The sequence below is a fragment of the Amphiura filiformis genome, chromosome 1 (genome assembly GCF_039555335.1).
Source record: "Amphiura filiformis chromosome 1, Afil_fr2py, whole genome shotgun sequence".
Classification (NCBI taxonomy): domain Eukaryota; kingdom Metazoa; phylum Echinodermata; class Ophiuroidea; order Amphilepidida; family Amphiuridae; genus Amphiura; species Amphiura filiformis.
Window position 1 is genome coordinate 100,011,675 of NC_092628.1, and position 19,018 is coordinate 100,030,692.

Below are 19,018 nucleotides of genomic sequence, written 5' to 3' on the forward strand. Positions count from 1 at the left end.
TTTTCACAGCTGAAACTGTTAACCCACTTGAAAATTAAATCCAGCTGAGACCTGACCCTGTATCGGCAAGCTTTATGCATTTTGTACATTGTTTACAGTATGCTGGTGGGGAAAGAAACCAACAATGTTTGTGGTTTGTGTGTGTCTAAATGTTTTCACAAAGCACCTGTTTAAGTCATCACACCAAGGCTAAAAAGGGGTAAAGGGGGCCAAGCACTACGAACTTACACACTATACTGCTGTATCTAAATACTCGACAGCTTTGTAAGGTCAAACTTTTCACTGTGAGGTTACCACGCTTGCTTGCGGAAGCTGTTTTGTGTGACCTTTATGCTAATTCAGTGACCCGTGTTCACTCATGCTGCCCTGCACTTCCCGCCGTGAATCAAATCCTCCTCAGACACGCTCCATAAGATATGCTAATGCATGGAGTACAAAAATTACTTTGATCAATACCAGTTAAACAGGTGATTGGTATTGTACTCCATGCATTTGCATATTATCTGGAGCGTGTCTGAGGATGATTTAACAGAGTAAAAATAAAAACATGTTTCTCGTCCGGTTTAAAAAAGGAGGAAGAGGGGCTTGAGGCCCTTTTTTTATTTTATTGTTCTGGTAGGTACGACCCCGCTAGTGATCACAGAACCATCCAGAATTGTTTCTTGCATATTAGCAAGGCTATAGAAAACATCTCAACTTCCAAGACATCTTTCTTCAAAAGTTTTGACTGAATTTGAAAAAACTGAAAATAAATTTGAAGCGGCCTCAAAAAAGGAAGCGGAAGGGGACGAGAAACATGTTTTATTTTTATTCGCCTTATGATCTTCCGTGCAGTAGAAAGCGGGAAAATCCGAAATATTACTCAAATTTGGTCCAACTTTGGCCTAAATGTAACACAAAAATCGAAAATGTAACACGTTTAAACTAGCACAGTGTTATACTGTGTAGTTTTCCGATGATGCAAAAAATCAAAGTATTCATCGAAAAAATCCAAGAAATTGTGAATCTTGCGATGAAATTTATACATCAAAATGTTTCAGAATTGTCAACTTGCCTAAAAATTCCGTTGATCAAAAACATGTGCCCTGAAAAATGTCATTATTTTCCTTATCTCTTCACCGATTTTCAAGGTTTAAAAACTTACGTGTAGATTGCCATTTTGTCTAAATGGGAGTAGAAAGTTGTCAGATTCAAAACATTATTCAACCCTCAAAGACCTTTCTAAAATCCCGTGCGAACACACAAAGATTAAAAGTTCGGCTGGTCTTTCGGCAAACATCGGCAGAAACTCGCTGAGTCGACTGTGATTGGTCAAGCGGCTGGAGCATGCGCGAGTAATTTAACAAGCATTTGGATACAGTAATATTTGTAGTGCCAAGGGGTATCCATATGTGCATCCTTATTTGACAATACTAAATGCAACTACAAACTACTACAAACACATCCCATCCACCTATTCTATGGCTACAAAGGACTTTTGCAGAAGGAGTTTTGCAGAAAAAGAATGTTGGTTCAGACCGTAAGACCTACTGTTGATTCTTGTAAACAATTTATTGAACAAATTATTTATGGAAAATATTTTAAGATTCTTACAGCAGCCAAGCGGCAGTAGACAGCAATGGAGCCATAGTCATTGATGGTCTTTCCCCTAGGTAGTCTAACTGATACATAGTCATGTTCATACTCATCCCACAATGGGGCGATACTGAAAGATACAAATTAAATATATATTTTTTTAATTAATCTAAACTGGAAAAGAAATTTGCAACTGACTTTGCTTCTTTACAGCCAATACCATTGGGATTTCAATAGGCATCTGATTGATGATAGTGTGACATCAGACAATGGGGAAGGTCTTAATGCCTGGTTTCAAGTGTGTGACTATTGGAAGCGGTGTCCCCTTTCTTGTTAATGGTGGGCTCCTCCACTCTCCCCTATATGGATTCCCTTACAAACCACCGTTCTTTATCCATAATTCTTGGGCCTGCAGACTCCGCTATATATTATGGTGTTTTTACCACTGGCATACTACAAATAATGGGTTTCCTTTTTATCTCTTTAGCTAAATATGTCCCTGGTTTTTCTCTACCAAAATATATATATTTTGATATCATTGCAGGAGAGTCAACAAAATTTTAATTGACCCTGTCAAATATTTGGGCTGACAAATCTTTTGTTTGGTTTTGTAGTGACTGACTCACCTGCCATCAACTGGTAGAATATCTCCATCAGGACTAGGACCATCCCCTGGACTTCCCCAGATATAAGTTGCTGAAAAATAAATAAGAGAAAACAATGTTATCACCGGTACCCAAGAGCTATTTATACTTTTTATAAACATGTTTTGTTCTTTGTTTTGGTTGTTGAAAAAAGACAAAAACACAATTTTAAGTATAATTAAATATTAGGTTTAATGAATTAGAGTCTAGTATCTTTTATCAAGTGAATCTCAATGTGTTGTTGTGGAGCACAATGCAGTTACAGCACACACAAAGAAATTATAATACAGAGAGATTTTAAACCATGCATTATATGTAGAGGTTTGAGTGTGTACTGTGTGCTTGTGATCACGCTCTGAAGGGAAGCGTGGCGAATGGTTAGAGTATAGCGTCCGGGTTAAATTCCGGAGGTTTAGATTTGCTGGGATATTGACTTGAGGAAAAAATATCTGAAATTAAAGCAACCTCTGTATATTAAATTCAGACTTCCGCTCTCCCCATGGTTCATTTAGTGATAGTATTACAACCAGACAATAGTGTTGGCTAACATCTAGAAACAGCACATCAGAGTGATCAAGATTCTTTGTAAGGTCAAACAAGTCTCAGAGGTCCCATGCATTCTTGAAATGTCCCATGTTTTCCGAAGAAGTAATAACTAGTAGCAAATATTTTGTTAAATTATCTGCCCTTTCTGCTAATATTACTTAATATGTATTACCTAATGGAAGACCATCAAAGGTGAAGTCTCTAATAAAGAGTGTATTTTCGTCCTCGGCATAAATTGTTCCTCGAACTCTGTGTTGGTTTTGTTCAACACTACCGTCAAAATTAAAGAATCCAAGTAATTTTCCCAGGTAAGGTTCCTCCAAATAAATTGGAACGTTCAGCTGTGTAGGAATTGTGATGCGACCCAAGCTTCGTCCAGTTGTATGACACCAGATTCCAACATAACTGATATTATGGATGGTGAGTGGTCTTGGTAGGGTTACTGTTACATCACGGTCAGTGAAACTACTGCGTAGTGGATTCGCCCTGATGGATCAAACAAGATAAATATTTTAATCAATCTTACTGAATATTTTTAATTTGAATGAAAGGTACATTTAGGATACTGTGGGGGAAAATTAATGGATATGCATCTGTTGTTTTGAGGGTATTGTGAAAATTGTTAACATTTTGCTTTGGAACCAAGGAATATCCAGGGCAGCCCTTATAATGATATGACAAGCCCCAAGCAAAATGTTACGATTTTCACAATATCTGTAAAAATATCTAATACAGAGTCATTACCATCATTCATAACCATCACTTTCCACTTATTTATTTCATCTGCATTACATTTTTTTTCCTAAATTTGAAAACCAAATACAATTTTAACATTTTTTCATTTTTCTTAATTGAATAGCCAATCGAGAAAATACCACCATGCAGTGGCCAATCATAATATACTCTGATCAGCTTGTAATCAGCAAGACTCATAGCATTGTGGATAGAATAACATACAAACAACTTGGCACATGGTGCTTTGAATATTGCTTGACTGACGAGCACTTTTGTAAATTTACATAGGCGTAAGTTGGGACCTTATTGACGCATGCAAGAAATAAAAACCAAATAATTCTTGCCTATTATGAGCTGATCATTATAGTATCGCGCACAATCATGTGATGTCTAAATATGGCGGCCGACACCCATGTAAATGGTTCAAACGCATAACACGTTACACAATGCTGTCATTCAATAACCTGAATTTGCATTTATATATTTAAAATTATCTAGGATTGGATTAAGTACATCGCATTCATGATTAGGCTCTTCACAATTGATTTTGAGTTTACTGTTTCCCTCCTACATCCAAAATTGAGAATTGCAAAATATTTAATTGTTTGATTTTTATTTAACATTTTCTCTGTTATTGACATTTTAATTAATTACATTAATTTACTACTTTTTAATACTTTGATCATCTTAACTATGATGCTGAACAAACAAATAACACCTCAGCGTTAAAATCAACTATAATTGCAATAAAATTAAATCTGCAGTACCAAAATGTACTGTTGATATTGGGACGTTATCACTTGTTTCAAAATAAAGAAAATAATAAGTAATTAATAATTAATAATTAAAAGTTACCCTGTGCCTAAACAGTAAACTAAGAATTAATAATGATGGGCCTTATGAATGATGATCCAAGATTTTCTTTAATTACCCCAGTTATCAACATCATTGATTAGGCCAAGTAAAATAAATAACATGTATATCATCCACGCCCTCACCGATTTTTGGGAATTTACAAATATTTTACCTATTTGCTTCCTTAATTTGTTTCTAAAAATGTTTCTAATTAATATGATTTAAATTAATGTTCAACAGTTATGAGAGCCAAGGAAAGAGCTCTGAAATATATGTACCAGTCATAATGTGCAAGTCATATCTCTGTACTCTAAGAATAAGGATTTCAAGTTAGATAGAAATCTTTCTTTTGTTGTTGTTGTTGCTGTTATTAATCCTGTGACTTTTCTGTTATTGTTGATCCAAAGTTGGCAATATGGCAAGTGTCATCATAGCAGTGAAGCATGACAACAAGGTCAAATAACCAAATAAATATTATAGACCATATCAAATAAACTCAAGTGGAACAGTATAACAATTGAAATGCAGCCACGTTGGTTCTAAGTTTTAAGTGACAGAAGGACAGGTGTCTAGTTCGATTCCAAATCCATTCATATATCACACGTTTTATTGTATTATTGTGTGAATAGCCCTGTGGTACCTTATGGTGGACAGAATTTTATTTAAATGTGGATGAGTGATGTAGTATTCGATAGGGTTTATTGCAAAGAAAGAAAAGAATAAAGAAATGAGTGCCAATAAAGCTAGTCAGCTGTGTGTTCACAGTTACAATAATGTGCGGAAATGCTGGGATATTTCACGCATCTCGCCACACCCTTTAATCAATGTTAAATGCTGTAAATAGTGAAAGCTGGTTGAATTGAATTTTGATTTAATGTAATGGTGGCGCATCGGTATGGGCTCTGCCTCATAATCGGAGGATTGAGTTCAAACCCAGGCTGGTGCCATATCGAGTTGTGCACTTGGGCAAGGGGCTTTACCTTACTTGCCTCTCTCTACACAGGGTTTAAATGTGAAGCTGTTCTGAATATTGCTCATTAATATTTTGTCCCAAAGATATGAGCATGCCTTGGACATTGAATGGCAGCCTAACATATTCTAATGACAGCAGCATATTATGTAAAGCACTTTGATATGTTTGAAAGGCACTATATAAATGCCAACGTTTATTTGAACCAAAATATCCTACCTGAAATCATCATCAAGAGCTTTGTATCCAGATGAGTCAACAGCTCCTTGTCCAACCCAGTAGTAAGCCTCTGCAATTTCACAAAATAGACAAATACTAAATGTTCACACAGCTCTGCAAATAGCAAGTTTTATGACATTTGTTTTTAATCCACTACTATACTATAGTCATAAATGTTATTTCTATATTAACTTTCAATAAATTTAACTGCTTTCATTTCACTTATAAACTAATTCTACAACAACAAAAATTTGAAAATCATTACTTCTGGATTTCTTGAATAAAAGTATGAAAAGCAGCACCCTCAAGAATGAAATGTTTACAACCTACAGGCCATAAACTTGTTATTCCCTAGCCAAACCAAAAAAATCAGATATTTTTAAGATGGAAGGTAGGTCGGTCATATCTTTCTGTTGTTAAAATTTTTTTATAAAGATCATTATCAAAACCTCAATTAAAAAAAACATATGTTTAAAATATGTATGAGCCATTTTCTGAGCATTGTTTTGCCTAAAACCCCATTACATTAGACTTGCTAAGATATGTAGCCATTTTAGAGTTGCTCAAAACAATATTGGTTATATCTCACAATCAATATTCCCAACATCCAACTCATTTTGCTTGATCATGTCACAATTACCAGGATGCAGTGAAAATGAGTGCCAAGCAGATCACAAATTGATTGATCACATAAAGGTCTATTTTAATGCCTGAAAATGTCTTCTTCTCTTTATCTCTTTTTCTCTCTCCCTCCCCGTCCCTCACTCACTCTCTCTCTCTGTTCCTGGGGGACACACCCATTCAAAGAGGCTGTATATGCACCTGGCAACTTGTGGACAGACCAACACCTTTTGTGTTTTTTTTTTTGGGGGGAAGGGGAAGGTGGGCTAATCTTACCATTGCAACTTCCATCATAGTCCAAGTTTTCAAAGTAGATTTGTCTGTTGTTCTCTATATAGACTGCATCCGCTCTTACCCTTGTACCAGTAAATGTACTAATTGGTATCCGTGTATGACTTTGGAAATTCACCGGAATATCTATTTGAGCAAAGCTCACCTGTTGTAACAAAATAATAATAGGTTTGAATCTAGTGTGACACAGACATTACACTGTATCAGGGTGCTTATGAAAATTAAGAAATGAAAGTTTAGAAGGTTTAGAAGGTACTTATCATTCAGATATTTGATGAATTCAGTGGTGGTGCCATGTGGTTGGCAGCACCAATGGGACAGGGGGGCTTTGCCTCTCCCCCATGCCCCCGAAAAAAGTCCTGGTGTAGGATGAATTAGGTGTGCAGTTGTCATTCATCAAATATACAGGAGTGCTTATTAGGGGAAGGGTACTAATTAGGTCAAATACAGTACCTACCGTAAAAACTCACTTACTATCAAGCACTTTTAAAAACATGAAGTTTTACCAAAGTCGGGCACTTTACCAACTGAGAACTGAGCTAATGGGGTTGAGACACACGTTTGTAGGTTTATGTGTATCGATGATTTGCTCAAAACCCTTTACATTTTTGTGGATGGGATAATGCTAACTATCTCAAAATTTGTAAGACAATTTCATTTCATTCAATTTTTTTACAAAAATTTAATTTTAATTTTCAAGTGTATGTACTTACTCTGAAGGTTTGACACCACACTGAGAGCCATCTATATGTACTGATATCCTGAGGCAGTCTTAAGATGATATACAACCCATTTTCATCCGCATCATATTCACCAAGTTTTAGTGGACTGGAAAAAATAAAAAGTATGATTACATTTTATTAACATTTAAGTGAATATTACTCAACTGATTTTAAATCATCCTTTACCTGTATTAGAGGACAAACATAATAGTATTCAGAAGACTGTAAAGAACCACAATCCATTTTAAAACATAAGTTGACAAGCTGTAGAGACAGGTGTTTTAAGGGACTTCCATCTGGTCACGGAAAAGGAAACATATCTTCAAAATTATGGGAAAAAATAAGCCCTTCTGTAAGAATATATTTCCCTGAACATGTTTTATGTTGCAACAGTTAAATATATTTGACAAAATTTAAATTATTACTGAAGTAAATTAATATTACAGGCTATCTCAAAATAATGTTAAATGTAATTTTTGATGTGTTCATAAAAAACACTTTTTTTTTAGAGATAAGGATCAAAGTGGCCGGCCCTTGAATATGTTGTGTCAGAACAAACCAATGTTGGCTACTTTTCAAGAACAATTAAATTAATATGATCAAATATGTAAAAACTGTTGTAATGATCCATGGTCTGCCCTACTATAGTCATCTTTGAATATCTCTGCCTTTAAATTCAATGATATGCTTAAATATATTTACAAACAATAAAACAGTTGTTCTGAAGCAATAGGCATAACCTTTATTTTATTCCCCGGTCTGTTACTATTGTCACACAAAAATCAGTGAACCAAATCTTTGTAAATTTTCACACAGTCAACTGCCAATGGTGGAGTTGCTGCTATTATTGACAAAGTCATGTTCATGCTTTAAACTCCTAATCTTACTTACATATCATATTGTCTGTAATAAATGCCCCTCCTCTAATAAATGCCCCCTGCGATTTTCAATGAAAAAGCAACAAAATGCTAAAATCTCCATGACATACTATGTGTCACATCAGGTACATGTATGTCAGTGTTCAAGATTGCTAAATTGCATGGACATATGGAGGGTTGACAAACAGAAGGCCTTAACTCAAAAAGTGCCTTTTTGAGAAAAATGAGTAAAAATAATATTTTGCATTGAGATGGGACCAAGTATTATTGTGCTTTAGATGCAATAGGAAGTTGAATTGAGTTAAAGCTTATGATTTTAAGAATCTGTGGGTATTACAGATTATTTTGGTACCAAAATCTCAAAATGGCCAAAAGTGAGTTAAGGCCTTCTGTTTGTCAACCCTCGATATATTCTAACTTAAACGTCCATCCAGAATTTCACAAAGGAAGAAAGCATGTTTCTTCATCATGCCGACTTTTTGTTGGATGAATAACTTTTTACATGATTATAGATTTTTGTTAAATGGCATACAGACCTACATGAAATAAAATAAAATACTACATGTACTTCATGATGTGATTTTAAAATACTCTTGTTGAATGAAGACAATTATTTGTAGGTTAAATTGATTGTAATTTTAAAAATGCTTATACCGCAAAGATTTGCATAATGGCACACATGGGCTCCTTTGCCTTAGAGTAAATTTCATGTACAAATAGAAAGATCCATTCCCTGAAAATCCCAACAAGAATTAAAGGTCTTGTCTTTATTTAATGGTGGTATTTTTACTTTTAAATTGTGCCTTAAATTCCAGTTATGTCAAGGGAGCCATGTGCACCATTATGCAAATCTTTAGCTCACACCAAATCGAAAATATAAGAAAATATTGTCAAGGGAATAATATACTCCTAAGAACTAACACACTTGATAAAGTTTACTTAAACATTTTGGACCATTTTCATAAGCGTGCTGTCTAAATGCCTCTTTGGAGAATATGCATGTATACATATATTGAATCCCACATGCACATCAATTTGAAGCTACACCCTTTTTAGAATACTGGTTAGCCATGATTTCAAAATGTATTATATGAACTGTTTTCAAAACCTTCATATCAAAATTTAGAATGCAAAAACTGTTTTGCCCCTACATTTGTATGTACTCACATATCATAGTCATCCAATGGTACTATTTCTCCCGATATATCTGGCTGTGGTGATGATCCAGCCCAAAAGAAAGCATCTAAAATTTGAAAATTATGTACATAATATTGCAACGAAAAAAAAGCACATATACATAGTGGAGTTCAACATACATTCTAGGTATATAAAAGAATAGTCGGTAGTGTTGAAGGGGTTTAAGCTTTAATCCTGGAAACATTTGGGCCTTACATGTGCTAAATTGTTGGTCTAAAGTATAAAAGTATAGCCTACATATTCAGAATGGCAAACACTTGATGAATCCATCTGTGTGGTAAAATTTTGGCAAAAATCTCAAAAAAAGGCGTTTTTACCCAAATGTTTTTGAGCAACATTACAAAAAAAAATCTCCAGTAAAGATTTTTTTATTATTAATTTTCAAAAACTAGATATAAATATCTTTAAAAGGGCATTTCGTGATCCACAGCCTCATCCCCCCACTTTTCTCAAAAAAAGTTAAGATTTTTATATCACTGGAATACTCTGGCTACATAATGTTTATGTACAAAATATTTCTTGCAGATTGATTCGTTTAGCAAAGATATCGCGAAATTTGAATTTCGTTCTGGTGCACCAGAACGAAATTACAACGTATTGTCTATGGAGCAGTGTAATACACATAATAAAGCTGTGGTTAGTCTATAACTATATCATGTAAATAATCAATCAATGACATTGTAAGAAAGTGGGGGTTAAAAACCATGGGGTCAAAAAAATATTGTTCAGTTTTGATATCAAATATCATACTATATATTAAAATTATTTGTTAAACTTCTTCATCATTTACATTTGACAAAGATACAACAATCATGATCAGATTCAATCCAAGTCAAGAATGATCAATAACCATTATCAAAGAAAACAACAAGCATGACCAGATCTTACTGCATTATGTTTTTGTTCTGTAAAACATTTTACACTAGCTAGTCCAATGAGTTTTGAAACAATTACCATAAACACTGAAGGGATAATCATAATCTTAAATCTTAATATTACATAAAGACTTTTTTTCATAATCACCAATTATGTTTCGGTGCCAAAACATTAATTTTAACAGCATTCATATTCAAGAAGTATATAGTATCACTTGTGCTGTTAAAGTATTTAACAAATGATTTCTGAAAATGAAATTTGTCCATTTTCATAGCAATTTGAAGATTGCTTCATTAACCCTAGAACTACAAAGAGGGGGGTTGTACCAACCCCCCTCAGATTTTTTTATCCGTCATAAAAAACGCATGCATTTACGCCCAAAACGACCTAAGCTACTCGTAGATACATCCTTTGCGCTCATTTTGGTGATAAAATGTTCACCCCAGCACCTTACCTGGGGGTAGGACCGGCCATCAAAGATGACCTGGGGGGGGTTGGTGAGGCCCCAATGATTTTCATTATGCTCTTGTGAAATTATTTCAAGAGCTAAAGACTTTTTACTTATTAGTAGGTATAAATAGTCATTTCCTTTAATATTTAGCAGAAAATTTGGTGAAAATCACATTTTTGTAGAATTTTATTTTGCCTACACTTTTGTACATAGCCAGAATTTCCCAAATTTGCATGGGTGCCCTCACATTATGACGTCATAGCGACATTATGAAGGGAATGTTTGTACTTATTTTGGTATCACTGGATAGAGGAGACCCATAGCTTTACATAGTACCATATACAACGGTATGACATTTACATGTATAATTGAAAATTAAGGGGGCTTGCAACAACCCCCCTCTTCATAGTTTGTGTTACAAAATATGGCTCAGTAGTTCTAGGCCTAGGGTTAAGATCAAGAATTTCATGAATGGGATTTACCAACTTTAGATGGTAAAAATCATGAATATTTCCTCATAAGGTTACAGGTATGAGAATTCCCAAAATATGCAACATTTTAGGATAAAAATATGCAAGATGCTGGACTTGCAAAATCCCACATGAAATTCTTTGTCTTTTTTTTTAAACTGAAAATCTGTTGTAAAAGTACACATAAGCAAGGCATATTATTCATTGCTAGCACTTAATCTGATTGTAAACATCATATATATGTTGTGAAAGGATTAAATATGCTTTCAATTTGCTTTCTGAATGATTAAATATTAAAATACAAGTAAAAACATAATAAAAGCCAATAATTGAAAATTTCCAAAATTCCAAATATTCCCGGGCCCTTCAAAATCCGGAAACTTTCTGGGAAACTTTCCAAAATTCCCGGAAACCACCCCTTTACAACCCTAGGCCTATACCCTAAAGTATCGGTTCATGTTGTATATTTTAGGCCCTAATGAGTAATATGAGGACAATGTCACCAAACTTGGTATTGAGTTATAATTTACCACTAAAAATTCATGTTCTTTAAAAATCATTTAAATGTCCATATACATATTTTCAACACCAACTTAGCATTCTTATGTCACATGTTGGTGGCTATTTTAAGCTGATTAAGCATTGTTTATTACACAGTTAAAATAACATTTGACTTTTTCACAACATTGTCCTCATTTTGCTTAACATCAGGTCATAATTTGTCAAGAGTGCAAAAAGGTTGTTATTATTTTACAGGAAAAGCATTTTTGTGTTTTAATTTGTTTATTTTTAATTTGTTAAAATCATTTAATAACAATTTAACTATATTAGTATTTTGGAGTTTTCATCATAAAATTATTTTAACAACGACTTGACAGTTTTGTTTCTGATTAATAAGACAAGTAAAATAGCTCAAAATGTGTGCATTTACCTATATTTTCAAAATGATAAAATAACGAAATTTTGCCAAAAATGTCACAACCTTCTTGCACTTACATAATGACTATAGTTTTCAGCACAGTACTTCAGAGGTCCGCCAATATGGCGCAGTTTATGGCGTATACAGAAGTGGGGTTCTGGTACCTCATTCGCTAGTCAAACTGCGTATATAGCATCGCATGACCTAGTTCTATTTACGCCATAATCAGACAGAGCAGACGGACACATCTGAAGTAATTTGCTGAATACTATAGCTCCATAATCCTCAGTATAACCTTACCTGGTGCTCTTCCATCATATTGAAATTCCTTCACCAGTAAAGTTCTTGCATCTAATACATACACAACTCCAGCTATGTCATGACCAGTAATACTGCTACTTCCTTGGCCCTGAAACGTCCCTAGATACTGACCTGTGTCTCCATTGTATGGCACCCCTGATATCAATCCTGAAATTACGCAAAACACATGACAGTTATTATTTGTGGGATCATATCGATATATATCAATTTATTTCCCATTTTACTTTCAAAAATTAAAAAACATCAAAATGACACAAAACAAAGGATGGAGGAGATGCAACTCAAATCAGAAGTCTGATGAATGTTACACCACTTTATGCTCACTGGCATGATGTATAGTGAGTAGGCATGAAATATAGCAATGTCATCAAATAGATGTTATTCTTAGCAGAGAACTTGAAGAGAAGGGTCTGAAACACCCACAGGAAATCCACAATGGAGAGTGCAGACTCCAACACATGGACAGAGAACTGGAGACCAAGGGCCCCCAGCCAGCCTGGACCTCTTCAGGGAAAAATCAGACTCATAAAATCTAAACCACAAAGGGGACTAAGTAAATTTAGATCTTGAAACATTCATGAAAGTGTAATAAACAGTCATCAACCCTAACCAAACGAAATCTCACTAAAGCTCTGCGCGTGCATGCATTCCATGTGATGCCATGACACAATCAGCCTAAGTCATTTATATACCCAGGGAATCACTGGCCTGGCCACGGTAACCCCTGTGGTTACAGATCGGTGATCTTCTGTGTGGCGTCCCTGTTTCGAATCCCCAGGGTACAGAGTGACTTCTTTGTTCATCTTCTCCCCTTTTTTGTTTCTTCTTTCCCTACCGATAGCAAAAAAACATGGGTTCGGTTAGGGTTAGTTTCTCAACCGTAACCCAACCAAGTCTCACTTAAGCTCACTATTAAAATCACTGCTCATGCATTCATTCCGTGTGATACAATGATGCGATGACGTAATCAACCAAAGTCATATACACCCAGGGAATCACTGGCCGGGTCAGTGACGCCACACTAGCTACAGATCGATGATCTTCTACGTAGGTAGCATGTGGGGGTTTCCAGGTTTGAATAAAAGGGGTAGGCTACCATGTGACACTTTTGTTCATCTTTTCCCCCTTTTTACACATGATGGATTCGTCAAGTATTTGCCATTCTGAATATTGTACACATCATGGGCCTTTGTCTCTGTTTTACCTAAAGTGTCCCAATGTGTATTTGGGGTATCACTGTAAAACATCATCATCATTGATTTTTCATTCTACATGTTAAGCTGTAGTAAGCATAAGTATAACTTCTGACAAGTTTACCTTAAACTAATATGAATGGCCAGGTTCATTAAAATCAATCAAGAGACAGGGTCTACCACAAAAACGAAAATGTGTATGTGATTGCATAAAAACTGAATGTAGAAATAGTCTAGCACTTAACAAGTGGTCTACAGGCTCTGTGTCTGTGTTGTTATGAGAGAAAACATCAAAAACACTTGCTACAAATGTGTTTAAATACTACATGAGTTTTGCTTCCCTTCTTTCAACTTCAGCTTTATTTATGAAGCTGGTTTTCATCTGGAAAGGTATAGGCCTATTCAACAAAACAGGACTGTGTTCAAGTATCTATCGCTCTTACTATGGAGAGAATTTAATTTTTATCGTTCATTTTCGCTCTTTTGTAATTTACTTATTTTTTACCGGAAATTTACCGTAATTTACCTGTAATTTACCGCCATTTTTAATTTACCAGTAAATTAACAACACTGACTTCATGGCCCTAGTGGTTCCTTCCTCACCATAGGGCCATGACCTCCGGGGCACACGGAGACAGCCACACTGAAAGTTGCAGTTTCAAAGGTTCACCCTGCATTCATAAAAGTACTCATGTGCAGTGTCTTAGCTAGCCACCTGTCTGGCCGTCATTTTAGACGGGGAGTTTGCTTCACCACCATGGCCACCATGTTATCTCTATGAGACATTTAAAACTTTTGTTATGGTGACGATCGCTACGGCCACAAATTTGGTCATTTTACAGCCTTCAAATGTACCGGGTACCCAAAATTTTCACACATCCACCAAATATGTTTTGTTTAAGTCTTATCTTCATGTGAGGAACGGTAAGAAGTGATATTTTCTTAATAAAATTCGATATTGTGTACCCTGGACCAGATAGGCCCAGGAGCCTCAGACCTTCATACAGAGAAGGACAGTGGAAATCACTTGAAGGAGGTGTGAGTACCTCGGGCTAGGCTAGCCTTAGTGCCGTACTATTACGCTGTCTTTCCTATTCGGCGAGGATGTTTACAAATAGAGAGGTACACAAAAGACTGTTCCGCTTGTCCAAACACTCAAGTATCAGAAGGATGGCCCACAATAGCGTGATTCACATAACATAAATACTAGGGATTAAAAAGCTGTCAAGTAGAACCATGTGCTTCTTTTGTCCAATTTGCCATCAAAATTTCATATGGAAACAGTTCAGACCCAGAACACGATCATGTCAGAAATTAATATTTTGTTCTGGGACTGATTATTCAGACTAGGCTAGCCTAGACTCGCTTGCCAGTCCTATACGCCGTGCCTATGTATAGGTACAGTGTGGATGTCTCCGTGTGCCCCGGTTTGTGCAATAGTACGGAGGTCATGGCCCTATGGTGAGGAAGGAACTACTAGGGCCATGATCAGTGTTGTTAATTTACTGGTAAATTAAAAATGGCGGTAAAGATCCATGAGAAACTTAGCTGGAAACCACATATAAAGACAATGACAGCAAAAGCCAACAGAACCCTTGGTTTCATCAGACGAAATCTGGGCAGATGTTCTTCCTCCATCAAGCAACAAGCATACACAACTTTAGTCAGATCGCAGCTTGAATATGGGGCAACAATTTGGGATCCTTACCGGCAGAACCAGATCGACAGCATTGAGAAAATTCAAAGGAGGGCAGTACCGCACGCTTCATAACTGGCAATTATCAAAGGGAAGCAAGCGTCACAGCTATGAGACTTGACATTGGACTACCAACCCTTGAGGAGCGGGCAAACAATCACGATTGGTGACAATGTATAAGATCCTCAACCATCAGGTAGCTGTTCCCCTTCCTGACTACATCACACCTCAGTGGCGGATCCAGGATTTTTGAAAAGGGGGGGCACAAACTTAGAATCATCGGCGCGGCAGGGGGGTGTCTGAGGGGGGGATGTGCCCCCCTGAGAAGTGAGAAACTTTTTCAAAATGAAGACCTAATTGAAGCTATTTGGTGGACCATTTTGGCACTATAATTGTGTACAATTTTAATTTGAAAAAGCCGAAAATTTGCGAAATGACGGTCGAATTGAAGTCATTTGTCGACAAGCTTTCACTATTATTGTGTAAATTATTGCTTTAAACATAAAGTGTCGGGTGTTCAAAGCAGAAGTGAAAATGGCAACTTCTTTATGCATACGCAGTTTGCGCACAGGGGTGTTTGAGGAGAGATGTCCCCCCCCCCCCGATAAGTTAGAAAATGTGTGAAAATGAAGGCACAATTGAAGCCACTCCTAGACCATTATTCACTATTACTGTAGGCCTAATTATATTGCTTAAACATGTTAAAACATAAAGTGTACGGATGTCCAAAACAGAAGTGAAAACGGTCACCTGTTTATCTCCCCTCAGAAGTTGGAAAATGAAGGTCCCATTTAAGTCATTTGGTGCATCATTTTTACACTTTTATCATTGCTTAAAACCCGAGGCCCGAACTCAAGTTGCAAAATTTTAAATATTACACTTGTCCGGGACTGGTCCCGACTGACACTTTATTAGGCCTAGCATGCACGGATTGGTGTTGAAGTCAACATTGAGTCCGTCGTAATACTGGTGATAAAATGTGACGGGCCCTGCGTATCGGCGGGCCCGCAGTAATTTCACAGGCTTTTGGGCAGAGGACTCGCCTTCAAACAATGCCTAAAATAATCACAGACAAGTATAGGCTTGGGCCCACTCAATTACGTGCAAATATTTTCCCCCTTCTTCTCACCCGGTCTTCTCCATTTCCTCTTCTTTTTCTCATTTTCACCCTTTCTCTTCTCTCCTTTCTTCATTTCTTTTAGCGTGAAGGGGGCTGGCATGGGCACGGGCCAGTGTGCCGTTCCATCTGGATCGCGCCTGGTCCAAAAAAAAAAAAAGCCTATTGACTTTTTTTTTATCCATACAGCGGAGGGAGGGTGTCTGAGGAGGATCGCCCCTCATAATATTTGGAAAAAAAATTAAAAGGCGAATTAAAGCCAATTCATGGACCATGAAAGGGGTACCGTCCGGGTGTGCCCCTGCATGCATCCGCCACTGGCGAGGCCGTTGATGTAAAAATGAAAAGTAAAACAAAGGGGTTTTATTTTTTTTTTCCAACAAAATTGTAAAAAAAAAAAAAAAAATTAGGACCCTCGAAAAGGGGGCACGGGCCGGTGTGCCCATGCCTGGATCGCGCCTGTCACACCTAAAGGAAGAGCAACCAGAAGTCAACACCAGCACAGATTCACTAGACTGAGCACATCTTCAGATTCATACAAGTATAGGGTACAATTACCGAATAGGGTGCAACTTGCTAGCTTGAGTCCAATCCTCGTTTACGGCGTTTAGGGTTAGGGTTTAGGGTTGGGGTAGGGCAGTCTTGTAATAAGACTAGTAGAGTTGCACCCTATTCGGCAATTGCTCCAAGTATAGTTTCTTCCGCTGGACCATGAAAGATTGGGATGAGCTTCCTCACAGCACCATAGAGCTGCCCACCTTGGAGCAGTTCAAGGAAGCCGTCAGCACTAGCCCTAGAACTCTGGCTATAGTATCCGTTTTTACTTCCACTAGGGCCAGAGGCACTACATTGAAAAAATTGTTGGAGATGCTTGAACGATCCAGTACAAAAAATCAATGCTTGATCGAACCAATACAAATGTGTGTCAGGTCACTAATTAACATGATAAAACCCACTTGAGAACACACAATCGGCAGTCATTTCTAAAGATGCATTTATACTCAATCGCACGCATGATCAGTGTACTAAATCGCTGTCGTATTTGCCTGCTGAGCATGCGCATGAATCGCTGTTTTTGAAATGCGAAACGTAGGCCTATATTGACACCCTCTGTCGGTCAACGTTCTCTAGAATTGCACACATAACTTGTGCAGTTAACGACAATGATTAAGTCTAATGATGAGTAACCTATGGGTAATTGGGTATAAACACAGCTTTACACAATGACTAATTTACATAGGCACAAACGACCGTGTTCATGTACGTTACTCAGCCAAACACGGCAGAGTAGGTCCTGGACGTTCGGTACATGTTCCTATCTTGTCAACGTTATACCTTTCCAACAAGGAAAGAGATACGAAAAGCGAACGTCTAGTCAGCACTGAGTAGTTGGCATCACTGTTTTTACTTGCACCTTGACCCACACTTTGACTTTATATATTTGGCACATGCACGAGCCATCCATCGTCGGCAGCACCCTCGTCTAGATGAGCAGGCTTTGACGAGTAACCAAGTAGAAGTAGAAGTAGAGGACTGGCTTACACCATTTTGGATGTCAATGGGAAATACACACTTAACGATTTGCTCAGGTTAAAAATTTGAAAAAAGTGTATATAAAATTGGTACCCACCTTAATGTACTTGCCAATTAAAGACTCGGTTCAAACAAAATTAAGGATCGAATGCATTTTAGTGTCCAAAAAGGCAAAATTATCGACGATCGTCAAAGTTCTGCCGAATTCTAAACCCTTCTCAAGGGAATAAAAATATCCGATCTGCGATCAAAAAAAAAACCCACAAAATTACAACTTTAATTTAAACATACATTTGTACCGTACTATAAAATTGGCATGATAAGACGTATTGCCAAACAATCAGTGCCGTACTATTACGCTGACTTTTCGTGATTCGGCGAGGAGGCGATTTCGACCTCCTGGTTTGTTTACAAACAGAGAGGTAGACAAAACACCGTTCCGCTTGTCCAAACACTCAAGTATCAGAAGGATGGTCCCCAATAGCGTGATTCACGTAACCTGAATAGGGATTAAAAAGCTGTCACGTAGAACCATGTGCTTCTATTGTCCAATTTGCCATCAAGATTTCATATGGAAACAGTTCAGACCCAGTACACGATCATGTCAGAAATTAATATTTTGTTCTGGGTCTGATTATTCGGACTACCAAACAATATAGAATAGAACATTTGACGTCAGCTTCTCAAAATATCGGAGAAATATGCTCACCAAACATTGGGAAAGTATGCAATCCAATTCCCATTCAAACGCGTGGGAAACTAAAAGTGCATACTGCATATTAAATCCCGGACAGGCTAGCCATAGAACTACATTGTCATGATTGTAAATTTGTAATATAGTAAATATTTTTCTCGCAATCTTTACAGAACATTTTTACCTCAATGCAGTGAAGCTGAGATCAGATCTTAACACCTAAATGACATTGGCCATGTCTAAATGTAAAGGAACCATATTTATCACAGGAATTCCGGCCAAAATACCATTTTTTATGCGATTTTATTGCCACCTTCAGTCGTAAAAATGTTCATTTTTGGTACCAAGCACTTAAATGATCTGCGCAGGCGTATAAACAGCACTGATAATTTTCACACAGCTTGTAGGATAAAAGGTATCCTCGTTCCTTTAATATTATTTTGAAGATTATGAGAAAATAATAAATAATAAAATAAATAAATAAATAAATAAATA

The 19,018-nt window shown here is 36.7% G+C and overlaps 1 protein-coding gene across 1 annotated transcript in view; it reads right to left on the reverse strand.

Moving 5' to 3' along the window:
- Positions 1 to 19,018, reverse strand: part of LOC140160120 (protein Skeletor, isoforms B/C-like) — a 39,520-nt gene that overhangs the window by 13,252 nt on the left and 7,250 nt on the right. The window contains exons 2-9 of the mRNA XM_072183400.1: positions 12,270 to 12,437; positions 9,224 to 9,299; positions 7,170 to 7,284; positions 6,442 to 6,601; positions 5,545 to 5,614; positions 2,938 to 3,251; positions 2,202 to 2,271; positions 1,594 to 1,705 (exon numbers count right to left, since the gene is read on the reverse strand). Coding sequence (XP_072039501.1) covers positions 1,594 to 1,705; positions 2,202 to 2,271; positions 2,938 to 3,251; positions 5,545 to 5,614; positions 6,442 to 6,601; positions 7,170 to 7,284; positions 9,224 to 9,299; positions 12,270 to 12,437 — 1,085 coding nt within the window. The remainder of the gene's footprint in view (positions 1 to 1,593; positions 1,706 to 2,201; positions 2,272 to 2,937; positions 3,252 to 5,544; positions 5,615 to 6,441; positions 6,602 to 7,169; positions 7,285 to 9,223; positions 9,300 to 12,269; positions 12,438 to 19,018) is intronic.